The sequence below is a fragment of the Engystomops pustulosus genome, chromosome 6 (assembly GCF_040894005.1).
Source record: "Engystomops pustulosus chromosome 6, aEngPut4.maternal, whole genome shotgun sequence".
NCBI lineage: Eukaryota > Metazoa > Chordata > Amphibia > Anura > Leptodactylidae > Engystomops > Engystomops pustulosus.
This window is the reverse complement of record NC_092416.1, coordinates 63,824,883-63,847,501: the sequence shown is the minus strand read 5'-3', so window position 1 is coordinate 63,847,501 and position 22,619 is coordinate 63,824,883. Positions and strand designations below refer to the sequence as shown.

General features: G+C 42.5%; 2 protein-coding genes across 2 annotated transcripts; one reads left to right on the top strand and one right to left on the bottom strand.

The window, feature by feature from the left end:
- Positions 1-4,949: 4,949 nt before the first annotated feature.
- Positions 4,950-5,900, bottom strand: LOC140065929 (olfactory receptor 5V1-like). The gene has a single exon (XM_072113489.1). It carries the CDS (start codon positions 5,898-5,900, stop codon positions 4,950-4,952), a length of 951 nt encoding a protein of 316 aa, XP_071969590.1.
- Positions 5,901-9,697: 3,797 nt separating this feature from the next.
- On the top strand, positions 9,698-20,371 carry LOC140065928 (olfactory receptor 8H1-like). The gene is made up of 2 exons (XM_072113488.1): positions 9,698-9,766; positions 19,433-20,371. Exons 1-2 carry the CDS (start codon positions 9,698-9,700, stop codon positions 20,369-20,371), a joined length of 1,008 nt encoding a protein of 335 aa, XP_071969589.1.
- Positions 20,372-22,619: the final 2,248 nt, after the last annotated feature.

The following is a 22,619-nucleotide window of genomic DNA, read 5'->3' as shown; positions in this document are numbered from 1 at the left end:
GGAACTGCTTCTATCATGTGCCAATTTCTTTATATATTTTCACCAGAACCCACCGCAAAGCGGGTTGGTCTTGTTGCGGCGTGGTACCACCAGGTTGTTCCACAGGTGCGACTTTGTCCGCAGTGGCAGCCGAGGCAAGGTAAAGAGACGTTGAACAGGATTGTGGTCGGGGAAAAGGAACAATGCATAATCTGCTCTGAATGGCGCAGCTTCCATTCAATGCCCTGGCATGCCCTGCATGTGCCCATACAGCAGGTTACCACCACATATTTAGTATTCTTATACTTGGGAGAAATAAGGTATCAAACTTTGTGGAGCGTTTTGGTATTTTATCCACTGATAATTTGTAAATTTTTTGAAAAACACATTCATTTAGCCAAAACAATGAAAATTTCAAAATTGCACACAATTTTGTTTTAGCATTTGTAAAACTATTGAAGGGTTGACAAAGTTGTTTTACAGCATGCAGTTTCTATAATAGAGTCATTTATGGGGTTTTCTTTTATTTGTGTTTTTTTTTTTGAATCGGATGATCGGTTAATGTTAGCTATCAAGTTTTTTTTTTTACGGTTATGGCTATGCATGGAAAAAGTAGAACCTTTTGTATTACGAAAATTGAGAATTTTTCAAAATTTTCGCTATCTCTCTCATATTGTGTCCCCTCTCAACTTCCCTCTCATATAGTGGCCCCTCTTATTTCCCCCTCATATTGTAGCCTCTCATCTCCTCCTCATATTGTGGCCCTTCATCTCTCCCTCGTATTCTGGACCCTCATCTCCCCCTCATATTGTGCTCTCTGTCATCTCCTGCTAATATTGTGGCCTCTCAACTCCACATATCTACACCTCATATTTTGGACTTTCATCTCTCCTTCATATTGTGACCCCTTATCTACCCTTCATATTATGGCTCCTCATATTTTGGTCTTTCATCTCCCTCTCATTTTGTGGCCCCTCACCTGTTCCTAATAGTGTGGCCTCTCTCATCTACTCCTCATATTGTGGCCCCTCATCTCCCCTTCATAATGTGGCCTCTCCTCTATCCCTCATATTGTGGGCCCTCTTATCTACCCCTCATATTGTGGGCCCTCTCATCTCCCTCTCAAATTGTGACCTCACTTATATCCTCCTCATATTGTGACCTCTCATCTCCTCCTCATATTGTGGCTTCTCATTTCCATATATAGGAAGAGTAAAGAATAGTTGGCATTCACCACGTAATGAAACAATTTCTTTTGATTGCATCTTCTTAAAACAATACAAGGAGGAGTGTGAAGGTCGAGTCATTTTGTGCTACACAGAATGGTTCATCTTGCCTATTACACTTGGCGTCCTAACCTTCTTTTTACATTAATATTATTATATGTCATAAGTACACTCACGGGCCACTTTATTAGGTACACCTTGCTAGTAACGGGTTGGACCCCCTTTTGCCTTCAGAACTGCCTCAATTCTTCGTGGCATAGATTCAACAAGAAGCTGTAAGCATTCCTCAGAGATTTTGGTCCATATTGACATGATGGCATCACACAGTTGCCGCAGATTTTTCGGCTGCACATCCATGATGCGAATCTCCCGTTCCACCACATCCCAAAGATGCTCTATTGGATTTAGATCTGGTGACTTTGGAGGCCATTTGAGTACAGTGAACTCATTTTCATGTTCAAGAAACCAGTCTGAGATAATTCCAGCTTTATGACATGGCGCATTATGCTGCTGAAAGTAGCCATCAGATGTTGGGTACATTGTGGTCATAAAGGGATGGACATGGTCAGCAACAATACTCAGGTAGGCTGTGGCGTTGCAACGATGCTCAATTGGTACCAAGGGGCCCAAAGAGTGCCAAGAAAATATTCCCCACACCATGACACCACCACCACCAGCCTGAACCGTTGATACAAGGCAGGATGGATCCATGCTTTCATGTTGTTGACGCCAAATTCTGACCCTACCATCCGAATGTCGCAGCAGAAATCGAGACTCATCAGACGAGGCAACGTTTTTCCAATCTTCTACTGTCCAATTTCGAAGAGCTTGTGCAAATTGTAGCCTCAGTTTCCTGTTCTTAGCTGAAAGAAGTGGCACCCGGTGTGGTCTTCTGCTGCTGTAGCCCATCTGCCTCAAAGTTCGACGTACTGTGCGTTCAGAGATGCTCTTCTGCCTACCTTGGTTGTAACGGGTGGCGATTTGAGTTAATGCTGCCTTTCTATCAGCTCGAACCAGTCTGCCCATTCTCCTCTGACCCCTGGCATCAACAAGGCATTTTCGCCCACAGAACTGCCACTCACTGGATGTTTTTTTCTTTTTCGGACCATTCTCTGTAAACCCTAGAGATGGTTGTGCGTGAAAATCCCAGTAGATCAGCAGTTTCTGAAATACTCAGACCAGCCCTTCTGGCACTAACAACCATGCCACGTTCAAAGGCACTCAAATCACCTTTCTTCCCCATACTGATGCTCGGTTTGAACTGCAGGAGATTGTCTTGACCATGTCTACATGCCTAAATGCACTGAGTTGCTGCCATGTGATTGGCTGATTAGAAATTAAGTGTTAACGAGCAGTTGGACAGGTGTACCTAATAAAGTGGCCGGTGAGTGTATTTTAATGTGACAATATATACATCGGCCATGTAGTTAATTACGAAAATACCCGCATATAGTTTCTGTCATTTAATCCTAAGGCTCCTAGGACACCTGTTTTCATGATCCACCAAGCCTCCCTTCTAAATAATTTTTTGTGCCTATCACCTCAGTTTGTTAATAAAGGTATTTGCTCTAAACTTGCAAATGTTGGTACATTAGGATCTACTTTATGTGCTGTCTGTATATGCTCGACTAAAGCTGCTCCGTTCCCCTTTTTAATAGAGTTTTTGTTCTCTGGCAAAGGGGTAAAGAGTGTCTGAAAAGTTTTACCTATGTAGAAGTGACCGCATGGACATAGAATGATGTAAACGACATAACAAGATCTACACGTTAAAAATTGTGTGATTCTGTGTATTCTGTGAAACGTATTGTTTTTCTTGTAAGTAAATGAGGACAGTGATTACAACTACCACATCCAAAATTCCCTTTTGGGATTGTTTTCTGTAGCCACTCCTTTATTGTCTTGCTCCTTCTGAAGGTCACTATCCGTCCGTTTTTTGTTATTGATTCTAAGTGTGGAACTGCTTCTATCATGTGCCAATTTCTTTATATATTTTCACCAGAACCCACCGCAAAGCGGGTTGGTCTTGTTGCGGCGTGGTACCACCAGGTTGTTCCACAGGTGCGACTTTGTCCGCAGTGGCAGCCGAGGCAAGGTAAAGAGACGTTGAACAGGATTGTGGTCGGGGAAAAGGAACAATGCATAATCTGCTCTGAATGGCGCAGCTTCCATTCAATGCCCTGGCATGCCCTGCATGTGCCCATACAGCAGGTTACCACCACATATTTAGTATTCTTATACTTGGGAGAAATAAGGTATCAAACTTTGTGGAGCGTTTTGGTATTTTATCCACTGATAATTTGTAAATTTTTTGAAAAACACATTCATTTAGCCAAAACAATGAAAATTTCAAAATTGCACACAATTTTGTTTTAGCATTTGTAAAACTATTGAAGGGTTGACAAAGTTGTTTTACAGCATGCAGTTTCTATAATAGAGTCATTTATGGGGTTTTCTTTTATTTGTGTTTTTTTTTTTGAATCGGATGATCGGTTAATGTTAGCTATCAAGTTTTTTTTTTACGGTTATGGCTATGCATGGAAAAAGTAGAACCTTTTGTATTACGAAAATTGAGAATTTTTCAAAATTTTCGCTAAATATCTGTTTTTCATAAATAAATGCAAAACATACCACCAAAATTTTTCAACTAACATGAAGTACAAAATGTCACAACAAAACAATTTCAAAATCGTTCCGAAGTTATAACCACTTATAGTGACCTGGGCAGATTTGAAAAAAATTGTCTGTGCCAGGAAGGTGAAAAGTGGCTTCTGGGGTTAATCATCTATCCCATGTCTATCTATCTCTCTATCCATCCCATATCTATGAATGTCATATCTTTCTATCTATCTAATACTTCATCACAGCACATAGGACAGATTGAAGACTTGTAGAGTCTCTCTCTCCTGTCTGCCATTTCCTGCCGCAAGCATGAGGTGAATGGGGGAGGTGAGACTTTCATCAAGATCTGCAACTTCTGTCTGTGTGGATTATTTGTTTATATACAAGTGTAGGGAAAGCTGATGGTCTGTAGGGACAGATAAGAGTGTAGTTGTTTGGCTACTACATTAGTTGGAGCTCCTGGCAGCACATGGCAGCCATGAGGAGAATCCGCTGAATGCAGGGAGAGGGGGGAGGGTATGTTTCACATGTACATTCTCACTCTGTATTCAGCTCAGTGTGGATGAGAAGTGCCTAGCAACAACCATCTGAGTAGTTATTGATAGCAGGGGGAAGTCTGCACAATAGAAGAGGAAGGAGCAAGATTTGGGTTACTAATCCAATTGCAAAAGGTCTTAAAATAACATGCGCTACAACATATCAAAAGTATTTTTAAATGATGGTTACTCTTTAATCATCTGGCCCTTCTCTTGTGAACTCTTGAGCACATTCAGGTACAATTTACGAAGATGAAGGTACCTGGGACCAACCAGATAAAATGATTTGGAGGTCCACTGTACCATCCATACAGTCATTGAACACATCAGCTATGAATATGTATACATATATATATGTTAAGGTCCGATATGTGATCATCTTGTAAGAAATAGACGCTAGTGGTAAGTGATTGGATTGTCGCAAAATGTGTGACCCGTTATTGACTCAAAGGATAATCTCACCATAGAATCTTTTGGTAAACTGGTGGACCATTCAAACCTTTAGGCTACATATTTTAATTAGATTTCATGGAGGTTGAATTAAAAAATTCAATACAATAGTACAACAATACAATAAAGTAACAAAAAATTATCTGGATACCGTAAAGTAATTATGTCTGAAATATTTCTTGAAGGCCCCTTTCACTTCTTTGTTTCTTAAGCAGTAGATTATTGGATTAACAAGAGGAGTTAAAATGCAGTACAAGAGAGAAGCTAAATTCTCCAACTCTAAGGAGTAGCCTGTAGGTCCTACATAGTTCAAGTTAGCTGTACCATAAAATATAGTCACTACAATGAGGTGGGATGAACAGGTTGAAAATGCCCTCCAACGTCCTTCAGAAGACTTGATCTTCATGATGGTAGAGATGATATGGACATAAGAAATTACAATGTACATGAATGGAGTAAAACCTAGAAAAATGCTCACTACATACAGCAGAATTTTACTGGTTTTAGTTGGATTACACGATGCCTGTATGAGTGGAGGCACATCACAGTAAAAATGATTGATGTTTGCATCTGACTGACAAAATTTGAGGTTAGCAGTCATGACTGTGTGAAGTACAGAATTAATAAAACCACTTAACCATGATGTCACAGCAAGACTGGCACAGGCTCTACTACTCATCACTACTGGATAACGTAATGGGTTGCATATAGCAACAAAACGGTCATAAGCCATAATGGCTAATAGTATACACTCTGCCCCTCCAAGTGACACAAAAAAATACAACTGAAAGATACATTTTCTGAAGGATATTTTTGTTTTGCCTGTTATACAGTTAAACAACATTAATGGTATTGTAGCTGAAGAATAGAGAATGTCCAGCAAGGAGAGATTACTCAGGAAGAAGTACATGGGGCTGTGAAGATGGGTCTCAACTCTGATAATGGTAAAAATGCTGATATTACCAATCAGGATTGTACAATAGATAACAAAAAATAAAATGGTGACAAAAAACCAACCGTCAGATAAATTTAGAAGTAAAACGTTTTCCAACAAAGTGTAATTCTTCTGATGTAGGTCAATCATTGGCATCTTAAATATAATAATATAGTTATTTTATCTGATTTACTAGAACATCAATGCATAGGCACCTTTCATGCGATCAAGGCTGGTTTTTGGTGATAGTTTAATTGGAAAATTGATCCTGTTTCCTTGGAGAAAAACACATTGAAATTAGTCAGGAGAGTTATTTAAATTCTGCTTATTGTCTTTGCCCTACATGGCAGTTTTATGTTGACTAAAAACTTTTAGTATTAAAAAGGAAGAGATTTACTGTGATTTGGCTGAATGCTGTACACAGGGCATACCTGATACCTTTGTGGAGGCACAGAATGGGTGTATTTGGATCATCTGAATGTTTAATATGTGGGGAGTTGAAGGCCAACTTATATAATTGTTTGTGGCTGGCCAAAATCTTGGCCTTTTGGAAACATATTCAACAATTTGTTTATACATATCTGGTATCACAATCCCTTATGGTGCTACTTATGGAGTGGATAGACAGGGAAAACCATGAAAACAGTAGGGATAGCACACATATTCTACACGTGGTAGCAGCAGTGGTTAAGAAGGCCATCTTGCAGGTGTGGAACACACCATTGGGGCCTACCCATTGGCTCTTCCTGGATAAACTATCCTTTATAATTAAGATGGATTGGGTAGAAGCAGCACAGCACAAGGTGGCTTGTGTCCAGGGGTTCTTCCAATTATGAGGGAACTTTATTTTCTTGTTACAAACTATGCAAGACAAACTATGCAAGACTAAAGCTGGCCATGGGGGAGGGCAAGGGAGGGGACTCAGGTAACCTGAGGGACAGGAGAAGCTATCTCATTATTGGGAGGTGAAGGTGGCAAGCTCATATGTATTATTGTTTGTACTTGTTTTTGTAGTATAATAGGCACATGACTTGGTGATTATTAATGGCCTGTCTTCTGAGATCAACACTAAAAGGCTTCAAGATTGTGTTAGACCAGGGTCGCTGGTCCAATTTCAGTGTGTAAATTCCCAAAATGGACACAGCATCTTGGGACTCTTGACGTTGTTCTGTCGCAACATCAACTGTAAAAGGCTAAATATTCACTTCCTACAGCAAAGGCTTGACCATTAATACAATCTTGGGAATTAGCGGCCCTTACCTATTGCTTGGCAGTAGCTATTCCACGTTTCTGGACAATGATTTTTGCTTCTTTCAGCTTTGTTGCATACTAAGAAACAAAAATAGCAATAACTAAAAAAGAATTACATTCATTCAGTAGTCACATTGAAATGAATAGAGCAGACCCATAATGATCTGATAACTATAACCTATCCCTTGTGTCAGTACAGGCAGTCCCCGGGTTACATACAAGATAGGGTCTGTAGGTTTTTTCTTAAGTTGAATTTGTATGTAAGTCGGAACTCTATATTTTATCATTGTAATCCCAGACAGAATTTTTTTGGTCTCTGTGACAATTGGATTTTAAAAATGTTGGGTTGTCATAAGAACCAGGATTAACACTAAAGCTTCATTACAGACACCTCTGATAACTGTTACAGCTGTTTATTGAAGCCTAGGACTAAAGTACAATAAATTACCAATATCCAGTGGTCCGTTTGTAACTAGGGGTCATATGTAAGTCGAGTGTTCTTAAGTAGGGGACCGTCTGTAGTGGTAAAATACCTTTTACTGTAAGTATACTTGATTTTATTTTTGGGTGAACCTTTGGCTTAGAGTAAGGTCAAAGAAATCTTTTTTCTAGTCTACCGAATATGTTATATTCCCCTAGTTACAAACGGCCATCTTGATGTTAATAAGTTACTGTACTTTAGCTCTAGCTAGCCTAGTGTAGAAGTAGCTGTAGCAGTGATCAGCTGTAACAATTATTAAAGGTGTTTGCAATTAAGCTTTATTGTTAATCCAATTAAGCTTTGTTGTTAATTGTTAAAATCCAATTGTCACAGGGACCAAAAAAAATTTGGCTGGGGTTACAATTATAAAATATACAATACCGACTTACATACAAATTACACTTAAGAACAAACCTACAGAACCTCTTGTACGTAACCTGGGGACTGCCTGTACTGTGTAGAAGATGACTGGGTATGCAGCTGCAAGTGGACTGCAAGTGTCTAAATGAGTATTTGGACTGCAAACAAATTCCTGTGATATGTCTGGGTAAATGTATAACACACAAGTCATTCAAAAAACATTTCAAAGTAAAGCAGCATCCTAACCAGTGTTTAACCTGGGCAAAGATTCAGTTTACTGCCCTCTGCCTAAATCTAACAATCCTATCCTCAGTATGCATGCCATGCTATCCTCCTCTGGTTACCCCACTGGAAAAAAAGAGAGAGTTAGTAGTAACACAATCAACATTGGTATCATGTGGACCTCACCGGAAAAATGTTGCTAGAATTCCTAGTGACCTAGAAGAAAGAAATCTGGCTACACATAAAAACCTAATACACATGAAATATACAGACAGCACACACAAAAGCTTATTTAGGTCCTATCTAACAAAGGCTCATGGAGGCTTGGAGTATTTATCTCCAAAAAGTACCCGGTGGGAGATCATACTCATGGATGTCACTTAGGACATAATTAATTCAACAGCAGAAACACATAAAGAAATAAAAATTAACACTTAAATGGCATCTTCTTTCATAGGCTATTAATATAGATATGTGATCAACTCACATTTAAGAAAAGAAGTTGAGGCATTTTTTTATGGGGCCAAACTTTGTCACAGAAAATAGATAAAGCAGATTGGTGACCATTTATGCTATGGGCCCTTGTGCTCTTGGCCTTCTCTCACTAAAGGCCCCATAGCAATCAGTATTACTACTTATTGGATAGCCCTGGACCCTTACATTATGGAAGTCCATAAAGATTGGAGCAGTGGAAAAGCTCTCGGGAACTTTGGTAAATTTGGGCTAAAATTAGCATTTTATCACCTAGACACTATGAACCAGTCAGGTTTCTCTAATAAACAGCAGACCTTGGGATGATTCTGCATTCAGTTTCACCACTTCTTGTACAACCTTGTCCTCCCTCAATGTCCAGTCATATTCAGGAAGCCACATCTCATTGCAGAATTTGATCACTCTCAGTAGCCTAGATGACCACCTCTTCCGTTCCACACAGGTCAACATCAAGATCTCCAGCAGCCTTGAGTCTACCACGTCACACTGCACAAGAACTAGTCAGTCTAAACCTCCCATAAGGGAATCTAGACTTGGAACACATGGAACCCTCAGGCTCAGAAGTAGTCTCAGTTTTGTGAAAGCTGACCTTTGCTGGATATCAAGTTAACAAGTAATGTTGTTGCTCAGGTACTGTAACTTATTTAAGGCACCTTGTCGAAAGGTACTTTATAAAAGACCTTCAAGTATTCACTGGTTCTCCAAAATGGCCCACTTTGTGCCACTGTCTGGGCTGCCATTAGCTGTGAGTCTTGCCAAGCTATTTATAGACCACATATTCTGATTCCATGGACTGCCTTTCACATAATCTCAGATCAGTGTGTCCAGTTCATTTCCAAATTCTCTAGAGATTAAACTGGAATTTTCTTCTGCATACCATTCCCAATCTAATGGGCAGGTTGAACAGGTGAATCAAATATTAGAGAATTACCTTCGGCACTTTGTCTCTGCCCAACATAACAACTGGGTACAGTTACTAAATTACGTACAATAATCACGTAAGGGAATCTTCAGGATCTTCCCTATTTTTTCTTGGCTATGGTTTACATCCTCATACTCCTTTTCCCGTTGCTACTTCCTCTGAGGTTCCTGCTGCTGACTCTTCTTTTAGAGACTTCTTGGCAATATGGGGCCAGACTAAGGGGCCATGGCTCGAATGAAGGTTTATGTGGACAAGAGAAGAAGAAAACCTCCTCAGCTCTCTCCTGGAGATAAGGTTTGGCTTTCCTCAAAAAACATTTGCTTGAAAATCCCTAGTTTCAGATTTTCGCCTAGGGTCTTAGGACCTTTTGTAATTTTGAAGAGGATTAATGAAGTTACTTATAAGCTACATTTAACTCCCCCTCCACGGATTAACAACTCCTTCCATGTATCCTTGCTGATACCTGTTGTTTGTAACTACTTCTCCTCTGTTCCTCCGAATTCTACCCCGATTACAGCAAGAAGACCTATCATCTGGTGTGGATTGGAAAGTGTTTGATCCTGAGGAGAGTTCTTGGGAATCGGAGGGGAACAATACTCTTCTTAAAAGTTTCACATCTCGTCTCGGACTTAAGAAGAGTGAAGAATGAATAGGGGGGATAGTATAATGGGGGCTGTTGAGTCCGGTGCTCTCCTACTCACTGCTCCAGCTCCAGATCTCATGTTCAGAGGGGCGCTGCCTTTTCTGATCATCTCCACCTTGGCGGACAGCCAGTTGCAGAACATCGCAGGAAGCAGTGCTGACTAGTCTACAAGGCACTTTCCAAGCCTCACTTCACACCTGAATTTCCTGCCTGTGATAGTGGTGTTTCCTGGAATCCATTCCAGAGTTTCTGTTGAGATTGATCTACTCTGGTTTCTGCAGGACCTGCGATTACATCACTTCCTGTGATGTAAGAGAATTGTTCATGTGACCTGAGCAACCAATCTTTTTCAGTGCCTGAGGGTTAAAGTACCTGACTTGACTGAAGTACTTTGCTGCTGTATAGCCTTGTCCTTTGGATCTGCACTGCGGTTCCTGTGTTCTACTCCTTGGTGCCTACCTCTGACCTCATTCAGTCTTCCTAAGACCAGCTGTCCTGTGTTCATATATCCTTAGAGGTGCACCTGGTGTCCCCTTGGTTCAGCCATCTCCACCATCAGGAGCTCTGTGTAAAACACGGGGATCACTGGGTCTCGTTGCACAGTGGGTCCACACCCTCTGCTCTGTGACAGATCTTTTGTTTTAATCTTTTATGGTTCAATTAGAGATGGGCAATCGATTCTAACGATTCTAACTTCGGTTAGAATATCAGGAAAAATTCAATTCGTCACGAAGGGGAAGTTTATGCTGATTCGCGGGAACAAAGTTTTTTTTCCCCTCTTTTTTTCAGCTAAATGGGCGCGAGCACAACATTTTACATAGGGCAGAGAACTCTGGGAAGGAGAAAGAAACACCCCCCAATGACATCTGCAGACCTGTAAGCCAATCAGCGACCGGCAGGCTTATGTGATGTCACACAGCCCTATAAAACCCAGCCATTTTCAATCTCGGCACTTTACACTGCATGTGCTGTCTGTAGTGTCCAGCTGCTGCTACTGAACTGTGCAGAAGCGATTCTTGCTGCAATCCCTGGATGTTCTTTAAGGGGTATCTATATACCCCAAATAGCAGTTCTATTTAGTGACAAAATCAAATAGGAAGAAATCTGTTTGACATTCATGCATCTGCAGTAGCACTTTATGGACCAATCCCTGGTTGTTCTTTAAGGGGGATCTGTATACCCCAAATAGCAGTTCTATTTAGTGACAAAATCGAATAGGAAGAAATCTGTTTCATATTCATGCAACTGCTGTAGTGATTTGTGGACCTCTCACTGGGTGTCAGTTGTGGGGTATCTGTATAACGCAAATTGCCATAACTTTTTGGGGCTGTAGTTTACAGCCAGATTTACGTGTGAAATCTATATAGTTTATACAGTGATTTTTGCTGAAATTACAGTGTCAGTTGTGGGGTATATGTATAACGCACATTGCCATACCTTTTTGGGGCTATAGTTTACAGACAGATTTACGTGTGAAATCTACATAGTTTATACAGTGATTTGTGCTTAAATTACAGTGTCAGTTGTGGGGTCATTTTATAACGCACATTGCCATACCTTTTTGGGGCTATAGTTTACAGCCAGATTCACGTGTCAAATCCATGTAGTTTATACAGTGATTTTTGCTGAAATGACAGTGTCAGTTGTGGGATATCTGTATAACGCAAATTGCAATACCTTTTAGGGGCTATAGTTTACAGCCAGATTTATGTTTGAATCCATGTAGCTTATACAGTGATTTTCGCTGAAATTACAGTGTCAGTTGTGGGGTACCTGTATAACGCGCATTGCCATACCTTTGTGGGGCTATAGTTTACAGCCAGATTTACGTGTGAAATCCACGTAGTTTATACAGTGATTTTCGCTGAAATTACAGTGTCAGTTTTGGGGTATCTGTATAACGCACATTGCCATACCTTTTGGGGGCTATAGTTTACAGCCAGATTTATGTTTGAATCCATGTAGCTTATTAACCGCTATGTCAGACAGAAAGGTGGCAGGTGGAGCAGGCAGAAGTGGCAGCACTGTAAGGGGACGTCGCAGCAGGGGTGAATCTGTGAGGCCAGAACTGCCATTGTCATCTAGCGGCAGTGTGTTGATCAACAAACCAAATGTTGTTGAATGGTTGACTAGGTCATCCAATTCCTCAAACATAACATCTGACAACCCCAGACAAGAGTCTGTGGGTTCCTCAGATACAACAATTAGTTGGCATGGCCCAAGAGCAGGTCAACGGCCCTCACCTGTCCTCAACCAGCCTCTGTTCTGTCCCTTTCCAGCAGCCAGAGAGCTACTAGGTGGTCTGAGCTCAGAGCCACTATTCAGCAAGACAAAGTGTTTGAGGACAGTCAGCAGCTGCTTGGCAGTGAAGAGGTGGGACAGACTTCTGCTGCTTCCTGCAGTAGGCAGGCTGCGCATACTGACACCGGTGAGGAGAGTAGCAGTGACCGGGAAACGCAAATTGACGATGATGTAGCTAGTCACACTTGGGAGCTGGGTGTAGCAGGGGATTCATCATCGTCTGCTTGCGCGTCAGGCAGTGTAGCAGGCAGCAAGTCGCTACTGTGGCCATGAGTCTCCAGGGTGGCAGCAGTGTGAGGACGGGAGCCAAACGTCCGCGGGGTACAAATCCCAATTCACAGGTCCAAGTAAGCAGTGGCACAGGGGCTCAGCGAGGCAGTAGTCACTCAGTGCAGGGTGTTGGTGGTAAAATTACCACCTCAGCGTTGTGGCAGTTTTTTGTAAAGACACTAGAGGAGCCGAGCTTGGTTATATGTCATATCTGTGGGCAGAAAGTGAAGCGTGGCCAGGAAGCTAGCATTGGCACCACGGCCCTGCAAAAACACATGCAGCGTCACCATCCAATGGCCTGGAAGAGACGGGTGTCAGATGTGGTCCATCCTGCAGGCACAGCAACAGCAGCAGCACCTAGTGGCACACATGCTGTTTCAGCAAGTCAAGGCTCCAGCACCTCTGCTGAAGGGAGCTGTTTGTCTTTGACATCATCTCCCGGTCCAGATGCTCCTGCTCCTCGCTATGCATGGCCCCAGCAGTCGTTGAGCGAGGCGATTACAAAGAGACTACGCTATGCGTCCAGCCATCCTAAGGTGCAGAATCTGACCATGCTCTTGTCAAAGTTGTTGGTACTGCAGTCTCTCTTTTTCCAAGTCGTGGACTCTGTACCCTTCAGAGAACTAATGGCTTGTGCCGAACCGAGGTGGAGAGTTCCAAGTCCAATTTTTTTTCCAAAAAGGCTGTGCCAAGCCTTCACCAATATGTACAACAGAAGGAGGGCCAGTCCTTGAGCTTATCAGTTTCTTCCAAGGTGCACTTCAGCACGGACGTGTGGAGCTGATACTATGGTCAGGGCCAGTACATGTCCTTTACAGCCCACTGGATGAATGTGCTTCCCGCCCAACCACACCAACAACTTCCACAAGAGACGGCGCTTTCTCCTCCACGTTGTCAAACTGCTGCTCCTGTGCCAGTGTCTGCCTCCTCCTTCTCCACCACCACCTCAGCCTCCACAAGTGCTGCTCCATCATACCCCATGTGCAGGGCACAGCGGTGTCACGCAGTTCTACACCTGGTTTGCCTGGGCGAACAAAGTCGCACACGGGAGGAACTGCTCCGCATCATGCAACAAGAAATCAATGTGTGGCTTTCTCCTTGACAACTAAAAATCGAAACCATGGTGACAGACAATGGGAGGAACATGGTGTCCGTGCTGCACCGAGGGGGGATGGTCCATGCGCCCTGCATGGCGCACATGTTCAATCTGGTAGTCAACAAGTTTCTGAAGTCTTACACCCATCTGCACTACATTGTAAAAATTTGCTCAGGCCCTTTGAAGAGGCCACATTATTTGTCAGTCGCCGGGACTGTGGGATGAATAATGTCATTCCACTGCTTCATGTCCTGGAACTCATGCTGCAAAATCTGTCTGGTCAGGGCACTGAAGAAGACTACATCTCATGGCTTCGGTGGGGGCTGAACCGGAGGAGGAGGACATTGGAGCACAAGCAGAGTCCGGGGCAATTTGTGGTTTTTCTACTCAGTTGATGGTAGAAGACGAGGCAGATGACCCAGAAGCACCGTGGCAGTATACAGTGGAGATGGAGGCCAGGAGTCCCTCAGAGTCACTTGCGCAGATGGCCCACAGCATGCTGCTTTGTCTAACTAGTGACAGCTGAATAGTCAATGTCCACCATAGGGATGACTTTTGGCTCTCCACCCTCTTGGGCCCTCGCTACCACTCAAAAATGGGTGACTTTTTTCCAGCTGCTGAGAGGGAGAAACAGCTGGCAAACTATAGAGAAATACTGTACACACAGTTGGCCGCTGCCTATGTGCACCATTGTCCATCCTCTGTCAGGTCTGACTGGCAGGTTCCTGGCAGTCATCGCTCACGTACTACTTCCACGGCTGCTGTGGGGAGCTGGGGGGGTAGGAGCAGTTGCAGCTGCATCAGCCGCAGCTTAAGTCTGAATTCCTTATTGAGCAACTTCCTTCACCCGCCTAGTGAGGAGGGTAGCCACCACCAGCAGCAGCAGGACATGGAACAGATCCTGCACCAGCAGGTGGTGGCCTACTTGGACAGCACTTTACCACCTCAGGTAGAGGATCCCATGGACTACTGGGCAGCCAAACTTGATGTGTGGCTGCAACTTGCGGAGTTTGCAGTAGAGAAGCTGTCCTGCCCGGCCAGTAGTGTGGCATCAGAGTGGGTGTTCAGGGTGGTGTGGGCCATCGTTACCCCAAGGAGAACCTGCTTGTCCACCCATAAATGTGGAGAGACTGACCTTTGTCAAGGTGAATCAGGTTTGGATTGGCCAGGATTTCAACTTACCAATGCCTAATGCATCAGATTAGATCAGCCATGAGAGTCTGGGTTCTAACTACCTGCATCAGCCACTATTCTGATGCTGCCACCCACCTGATGCCACACATCTGCTGCCGGTTGCTCCATCTGCCTCCTACCATCATTACCAGGGACTGGAATTGTCTGCCACCTCCACACTTTATCATTGTGCCACCCAGTAGGCTCCTGCTGCTGCCGCCACCTCCACACTCTTATCATTGTACCACTTTGTGGCCTCTTGTTGCTGCTACTGACGCCACCTCCACACTATATCATTGTGCCACTCTGCGGGCTCCTGCTGCTGATGCCACCTCTACACTATATCATTGTGCCACTCTGTGGCCTACGATGTTGCCGCCTACTCCGCACCTCTGACCTCATGCTGCTGCTGCTGGTGCCACCTATGCAGTTCTTTGTTACTGCCACCTGTGGGCTTCTGTTGCTGCTGCTTCTGCCGCCACCTCCACACTCTTATAATTTTGCCACTCTGTGGCCTCCGGTTGCTTCTGCTGATGCCACCTTCACACTATACTATTGTGCCACTCTGTGGCCTACCATTTTGCCGCCACCTCCACACCCCTGACCTCATGCTGCTGCTGGTGCCACCTTTGCAGTTCTTTTTTTGTCAAAGACGTGATATTTTCTGGAAAACTGTAATGTATAATGAATGTGGCATCTCGTGGCATCTACAAATTAAAATTTACATTGAATATTTTGAATTCAAATTCATTTCAAACTGTTGTGCCATAATGTGGCCTCCTCTGCTGTGGGTTTTGTGGGCTCCTGCTGCTGCTGTTGCCACCTCCACACTATATCATTGTGCCCCCCTTCAGGCTGCTGCTGATACTAATGCCACCTCCACACTATATCATTGTGCCACTCTGTGGCTTTTCCTGTTGCTGCCACCATGTTGCTGCCACTTGTGGTCTCCTGCTGCTGCTTCTTTTGCTGCCACCTCCACACTCTTATCATTGTGCCACTTTGTGGCCTTCTGTTGCTGCTGCCGATGCCACCTTCACACTATATCATTATGCCTTTCTGCGGCCTACCTTGTTGCCGCCACCTCCACACCTCTGGCCTCATGCTGCTGCTGGTGCTTCCTTTGCAGTTCTTCTTTTGTCAAATACCTGATATTTTCAGGAAAACTGTAATGTATAATGGATGTGGCGTCTTGAATCTACAAATTAAAATTTCCATTGAATATTTGGAATTCAAATTAATTTCAAACTTCATCATTGTGCCACAATGTGGCCTCTTCTGCTGTGGGTTTTATGGGCTCCTGCTGATGCCACCTCCACACTATATCATTGTGCCACCCTGTGGGCTCCTGCTGATACTGATGCCACCTTCACACTATATCATTGTGCCACTCTGTGGCTTTCCCTTTTGCTGCCACCATGTGTCTGCCACCTGTGGGCCCCTGTTGCTGCTTCTGCTGCTGCCACCTCCACACTCTTATCATCGTGCCAATTTGTGGCCTACTGTTGCTGCTGCTTCTGCTGCTGCCACCTCCACACTCTTATCATTGTGCCACTTTGTGGCCTCCTGTTGCTGCTGCTGATGCTGCTGCCACCACCTCCACACTCTGTCATTGGACCACTCTTTGGCTTTCCCTGTTGCTGCCACTTGTGGGCTCCTGTTGATGCCACCTTCACACTATATCATTGTGCCACTCTGTGGCTTTCCATGTTGCTGCCACCTGTGGGCTCCTGCTGCTGCTTCTGCTGCCGCCACCCCCACACTCTTATCATTGTGCCACTTTGTGGCCTACCATGTTTTCGCCACCTCCATAATTTGTCATTGTGCTACTCATGCTGCTGCCAACTGACCGTCTCCCTGGAACACCCTGTGATTTCCATAATGCTGTTTTCACCCTCCACCACTCTATGACGTTGCCACTGTTTGGTTTTCCCCTTCATTTCATCTGTCAGAAGGATGAAAAGCTTCATGATTGATAGCCAAAAGCAGGAGTGGATCCATAACACACAAAACATGCAAATATCCCATTTACTGCTCATCTCTATTCTAGATCAACTCCTGTTTGTTTTTAGCTTCAGCAATACTGATGGATTATTGACCGATTGAAAGAGGACACTGACGGGTGAAAAGAAGGGCAAAATGATCAGTGGCTTCAATGCAAAATTACTGCCGACACCCTCTCCACTCTTTAAGTGGGTTTCTACATTTATCTGCGTTTAACACAACAGGTTCTGTCGTAATCTATGGAATCATCTGATGTTAGTGTAAAAAGAGTGCACTCTTTGATGTTATGGTGGGATCTTGGCCCTCAGCTCAGTCCTTTCGAGCTAGCACAGTCGTTACCTTGTCAGGCTGCGTTCTCGCTTCGCTTATTTGGTGAAGTTGGCCCCTGTAAGTGCCCATGGAATTGAAGAGTGAAGCGATTCTAAGAGCGGCGGCTGTCATGTGCATGTCATACTAAAACACAGCATTGTTTGAAGACCAAACCATGCTCCCTATGCATATTTAAGCATGGCACAACGTTCTACAACACCCTGCAGGCTCTCTGCAGCCAGGAAATACCTGTTTTTCAACATGATTTGATATGATTCAATTCGGGTTGAATTAAATTTTTTCAAAAAATTCTGCGAATCGGGACAAACCGAATTTTAACAAATTCGCCCATCTCTAGTTTTAATCTTTTATTTTTCATGTCAATATGTACAACATTTATTTTATATCCAGTTGCCTGTTTTAAAGTAATTTCTAGAAGTTCAGGATCAGATTAGGCAAGATGGCTTTCCTTTCTACTATGTACAAAAAAGATTAAATATATATAATCTTAAGAATTCATTGTTGCTCTCACAATTAACATTCCAGTAGATCTCTCCTGCCTATTGTCCCCTTGTGCCTTGCCCTCACGGTGTATTTATAAGACTCAATAAATAGGATTTTATGGATTTGAAAGATACAAACCCCGGAAGCCAAGTCATGAATTCATCCGTTTTTTATTCAGAAAAAGTAATGTTTTTTCTGCTTAGATTTTTGGTTACTTGCTTTTGAATGAGGCAACTTCAAATTTTTTGTTATTTGTATATTATTTGCTCTTCTTTCATTACTTTTCTATTGATTTATTGTTTCTCAACATGATGTATAACAAGATGCATCAAAAAATTTTGAAATGGTTTTTTATATGCTTTTTAACGGTTGCAAAGAGATTCAAAATATAGGCAGTCCTTAGGTTATGAATAAAATAGCTCCTATCGGTTTGTTTTTCGGTTGAAATTGTATGTAAGTCGGTTTTAGTTTATTTTTTTTATGTAATGCTAAACAATATTTTTTGTCCCTGTGACAATTTTCTAAATTTCTAGTTGTCATTGTTGAAAAATTTTAGTGAAATTTGCTATACTATATTAGCATCAAAAGAGAAAGCTGCAACTAGATCTCTGAAACTCATAGTCTTAGAATATATTTAAAAGACATGATGCACTGTGTGAAGTACTTTTTGTTGCTGCCTTCTCTGTTTTCCTATACATTACTGATGCAAGAGACCAAAACAACCTATGTTTCCTATGATAAGCTTTTTAGAGCTTTCTCAATACATATACTACATCTGTTAACCTGACCACAGTGTGAAAATAGCCTTAGGTATCACCATGATAACATTTAAGAATAATTAGAGACAATGGGACACATTTACTTACCCGGTCGACTGAGTTCCCGAGATATGGAATGTTCGACGATAATATACTCTGGCGCGATTCTCAAAAATTGTGCACCCGATATCCTGCATGTGGCGCTTCCCCGCTCAGGTCCGCCGGAGTTCACCTTCTTCTTCCTGGTGTATGTAAGTGCATTGGTTGTGACACAATTTTAAAGTTAAATCCCACGGTTTGTCCAAATCAGTATGATGGTCTGAGGGCCGGCCCCCCAACTTGCGTCACACGAAAGCCAGCGCTGTTGCGCCAAAATGCGATTGCATGCGCCAAAATCCCCTTCTAAATGCCTGTGCCAATGGCGCAAATCCGAAAAATGTCAAACGAAAGTGCGGTCTGCGGGACCCTTAGTAAATAAGCCCCAATCCCTTACTTAGATGACATTTACCATCAGGATCAAGGATTGGAAACCAAGCACATTGATATACTGGTGTGTGCATCCCCGGGAAGAACCTGAAAATGCGCCTAAGGGGCTCCAGGTTCCATTAACACCTATGGAGCCCTGAGGCTAATTTGCATCATTTTTGTAAAAACCAAGGCATACAAATCTAAAAGAGCAGCTCCTGCCAGAGGGGGCATATGCTTGCATGTAAGTGTGCTTGTTTTACAATCATTGATCCTGGGGGTAGATGTCCTTTAAGGACACATTCACATTCTCTCAGTAACACATTCACGCATTATATAGTATCTGTAGTAGTAAATAATAGGTGAAGAAATTTTAGAGATTTTGTACTGGCACCTCACAAATGTATTTATAAAATATCTTCATGTTGTTTCTTCAGATGTTTGTAGAAGCAAATAAAAATAGGACTTTTCCAGCTGATTTCATTCTATTAGGATTTTCCAATGGTCATGTTTCATGTTCATTATTACTTGGCTTCATTTACATCATTGTTCTTTCAGGGAACCTCTCTGTGTACAGTATTATCCGGGTGACCAGTCATCTCCAAACGCCAATGTACTTTTTCTTGAGTTGTCTATCCATCTTAGATGTGTGTTACTCTACAGTCACCCTCCCGGCTATGCTGGTCAATGCTATAACAGGGAACAGAAGGATATCATTTCATAGATGTTTTGCACAGCTCTTTTTATTTGTTTATGTTGGAGGGACAGAAAGTCTTCTTCTCACCGTCATGGCCTATGATCGATACGTAGCTATCTGTAACCCTTTAAGATACATCTTCATTATGAATAAAACCTTCTGCTTTTACGCTGTTGTAGGATGTTGCCTCATTGGATTGTTGAACTCCATGTCTCATACTTTGATGACCTTGAAATTAAGGTTTTGTGATAAACTACACATAAAAAATTTCTTCTGTGATGTCCTTCCACTGTTGGAAGCTGCATGTAGTGATACCAAGATCATTGAAATGTTACTGCATGTAGACACTGTCTTACTAGGAGCCACAACTTTTGGAATTGTGATTTACTCCTATGTCCACATCATAACTACCATATTAAAAATTCATTCTTCTCAGGCAAGAATGAAGGTGTTCTCCACATGTTCATCCCATCTTATTGTTGTCACAGTCTTCTACATAACAGGTGTTTTCAGTTACAATAGCCCCAAGTCTGGAGATTCATTCTACATTGTCCCAGTTTCATCTGTTATATATAGCGTTACCCCCCCACTGCTGAATCCCATCATATACTGCCTCAGAAACAATGATGTGAGGAAAGCTTTACAAAAAGCAATCACAAAAAAGGATATAATAACATAAGAAAACTGATATAAATGAATATAGTCTCCTAAACCATGGGCCAATAATTCAGCATCATGAACAAAGTGGTCCTCCCTGGTGAGTTGCTTGACAAGGTTATATGTAAATTTACAATATACTTAACAATATTATTTATTCCTGAGTAATTTATGCTGCAAAGGGGCTATCTTCAAGTTAGTTTTGAGGCAAAACTTTCCTTCCCACCCTGGAAAATACATTTGCATATTTTCAAATATTTTTTACGCATTTACCCCTGGCTAGCTTTAAATTTATTGCTACAATTATTATTACTATCAGCTATTACTTCTACTTCACATTCTACAATAGATGGAGAGCCGTATGGTGGCTAAGTGGTTAGCACTACAGCCTTGCATCGCTGGGGTCATGAAGTCCCATCCAGGTCAACATCTGCAAAGAGTTTGTATGTTGTTTGTGTGGGTTTCCTCCACGTCCCCTGGTTTCCTCCCACACTCCAAAGCATTCTGATAAGTTGATTAGATTTTGAGCCCCATTGGGGACAGAGACTGATCTGCAAGCTGTGTGCACTGTATAAATAAAGGAATGATTATTATTATGTTTCATTTACATGTAAATAGTATACCACATAAATATTCCCTCTATTGTTCTTTATAATTTTGGCACTACATACTGTATATATTATCATTCAACATTATATATATTATCATTCATTCATTATATTCAAATATATACACTCACTGGCCACTTTATTAGGTACACCATGCTAGTAACGGGTTGGACCCCCTTTTGCCTTCAGAACTGCCTCAATTCTTCGTGGCATAGATTCAACAAGGTTCTGGAAGCATTCCTCAGAGATTTTGGTCCATATTGACATGATGGCATCACACAGTTGCCGCAGATTTGTCGGCTGCACATCCATGATGCGAATCTCCCGTTCCACCACATCCCAAAGATGCTCTATTGGATTGAGATCTGGTGACTGTGGAGGCCATTTGAGTACAGTGAACTCATTGTCATGTTCAAGAAACCAGTCTGAGATGATTCCAGCTTTATGATATGGCGCATTATCCTGCTGAAAGTAGCCATCAGATGTTGGGTACATTGTGGTCATTAAGGGATGGACATGGTCAGCAACAATACTCAGGTAGGCTGTGGCATTCCAACGATGCTCAATTGGTACCAAGGGGCCCAAAGAGTGCCAAGAAAATATTCCCCACACCATGACACCACCACCACCAGCCTGAACCATTGATACAAGGCAGGATGGATCCATGCTTTCATGTTGTTGACGCCAAATTCTGACCCTACCATCCGAATGTCGCAGCAGAAATCGAGACTCATCAGACCAGGCAACGTTTTTCCAATCTTCTACTGTCCAATTTCGATGAGCTTGTGCAAATTGTAACCTCAGTTTCCTGTTCTTAGCTGAAAGGAGTGGCACCCGGTGTGGTCTTCTGCTGCTGTAGCCCATCTGCCTCGAAGTTCGACGTACTGTGCGTTCGGAGATGCTCTTCTGCCTATCTTGGTTGTAACGGGTGGCGATTTGAGTCACTGTTGCCTTTCTATCAGCTCGAACCAGTCTGCCCATTCTCCTCTGACCTCTGGCATCAACAAGGCATTTCCGCCCACAGAACTGCCGCTCACTGGATGTTTTTTCTTTTTCGGACCATTCTCTGTAAACCCTAGAGATGGTTGTGCGTGAAAATCCCAGTAGATCAGCAGTTTCTGAAATACTCAGACCAGCCCTTCTGGCACCAACAACCATGCCACGTTCAAAGGCACTCAAATCACCTTTCTTCCCCATACTGATGCAAGTTTGAACTGCAGGAGATTGTCTTGACCATGTCTTCATGACTAAATGTACTCTGAGTTGCCGCCATGTGATTGGCTGATTAGAAATTAAGTGTTAACGAGCAGTTGGACAGGTGTACCTAATAAAGTGGCCGGTGAGTGTATGTATATATATATATATATATATATATATATATATATATATATATTTTTTTTTTTTTAAATTTAAAAATATATTCTTTTTACTAGGTATATCGTATGTTATTAATTGGAAGGGATTCAGGCACTGTTTGTAACTTAATTAATTTAGCAGATCAGCATCAGCATTATTCAGAAATAATGTAACAGTGTTTAGAGAAAAGTAATCACGGTAGCACAGAAAAAGATTCTAACTAAATTTTCTGAAGGATACAACAATCAGTCACCAATCAGCCTTTGCTGTGAATGACTTCAACACTAGTCTCTCACACTGCTCTGG

Excerpts from the sequence above, each read along its gene's own strand:
- LOC140065929 (XM_072113489.1), bottom strand. The coding sequence starts at position 5,900 with ATGCCAATGATTGACCTACATCAGAAGAATTACACTTTGTTGGAAAAC.
- LOC140065928 (XM_072113488.1), top strand. The coding sequence starts at position 9,698 with ATGGCTCGAATGAAGGTTTATGTGGACAAGAGAAGAAGAAAACCTCCT. Across the intron at positions 9,767-19,432 it reads AGCTCTCTCCTGGAGATAAG|ATGTTTGTAGAAGCAAATAA; the intron begins GTTTGGCTTTCC and ends TTGTTTCTTCAG.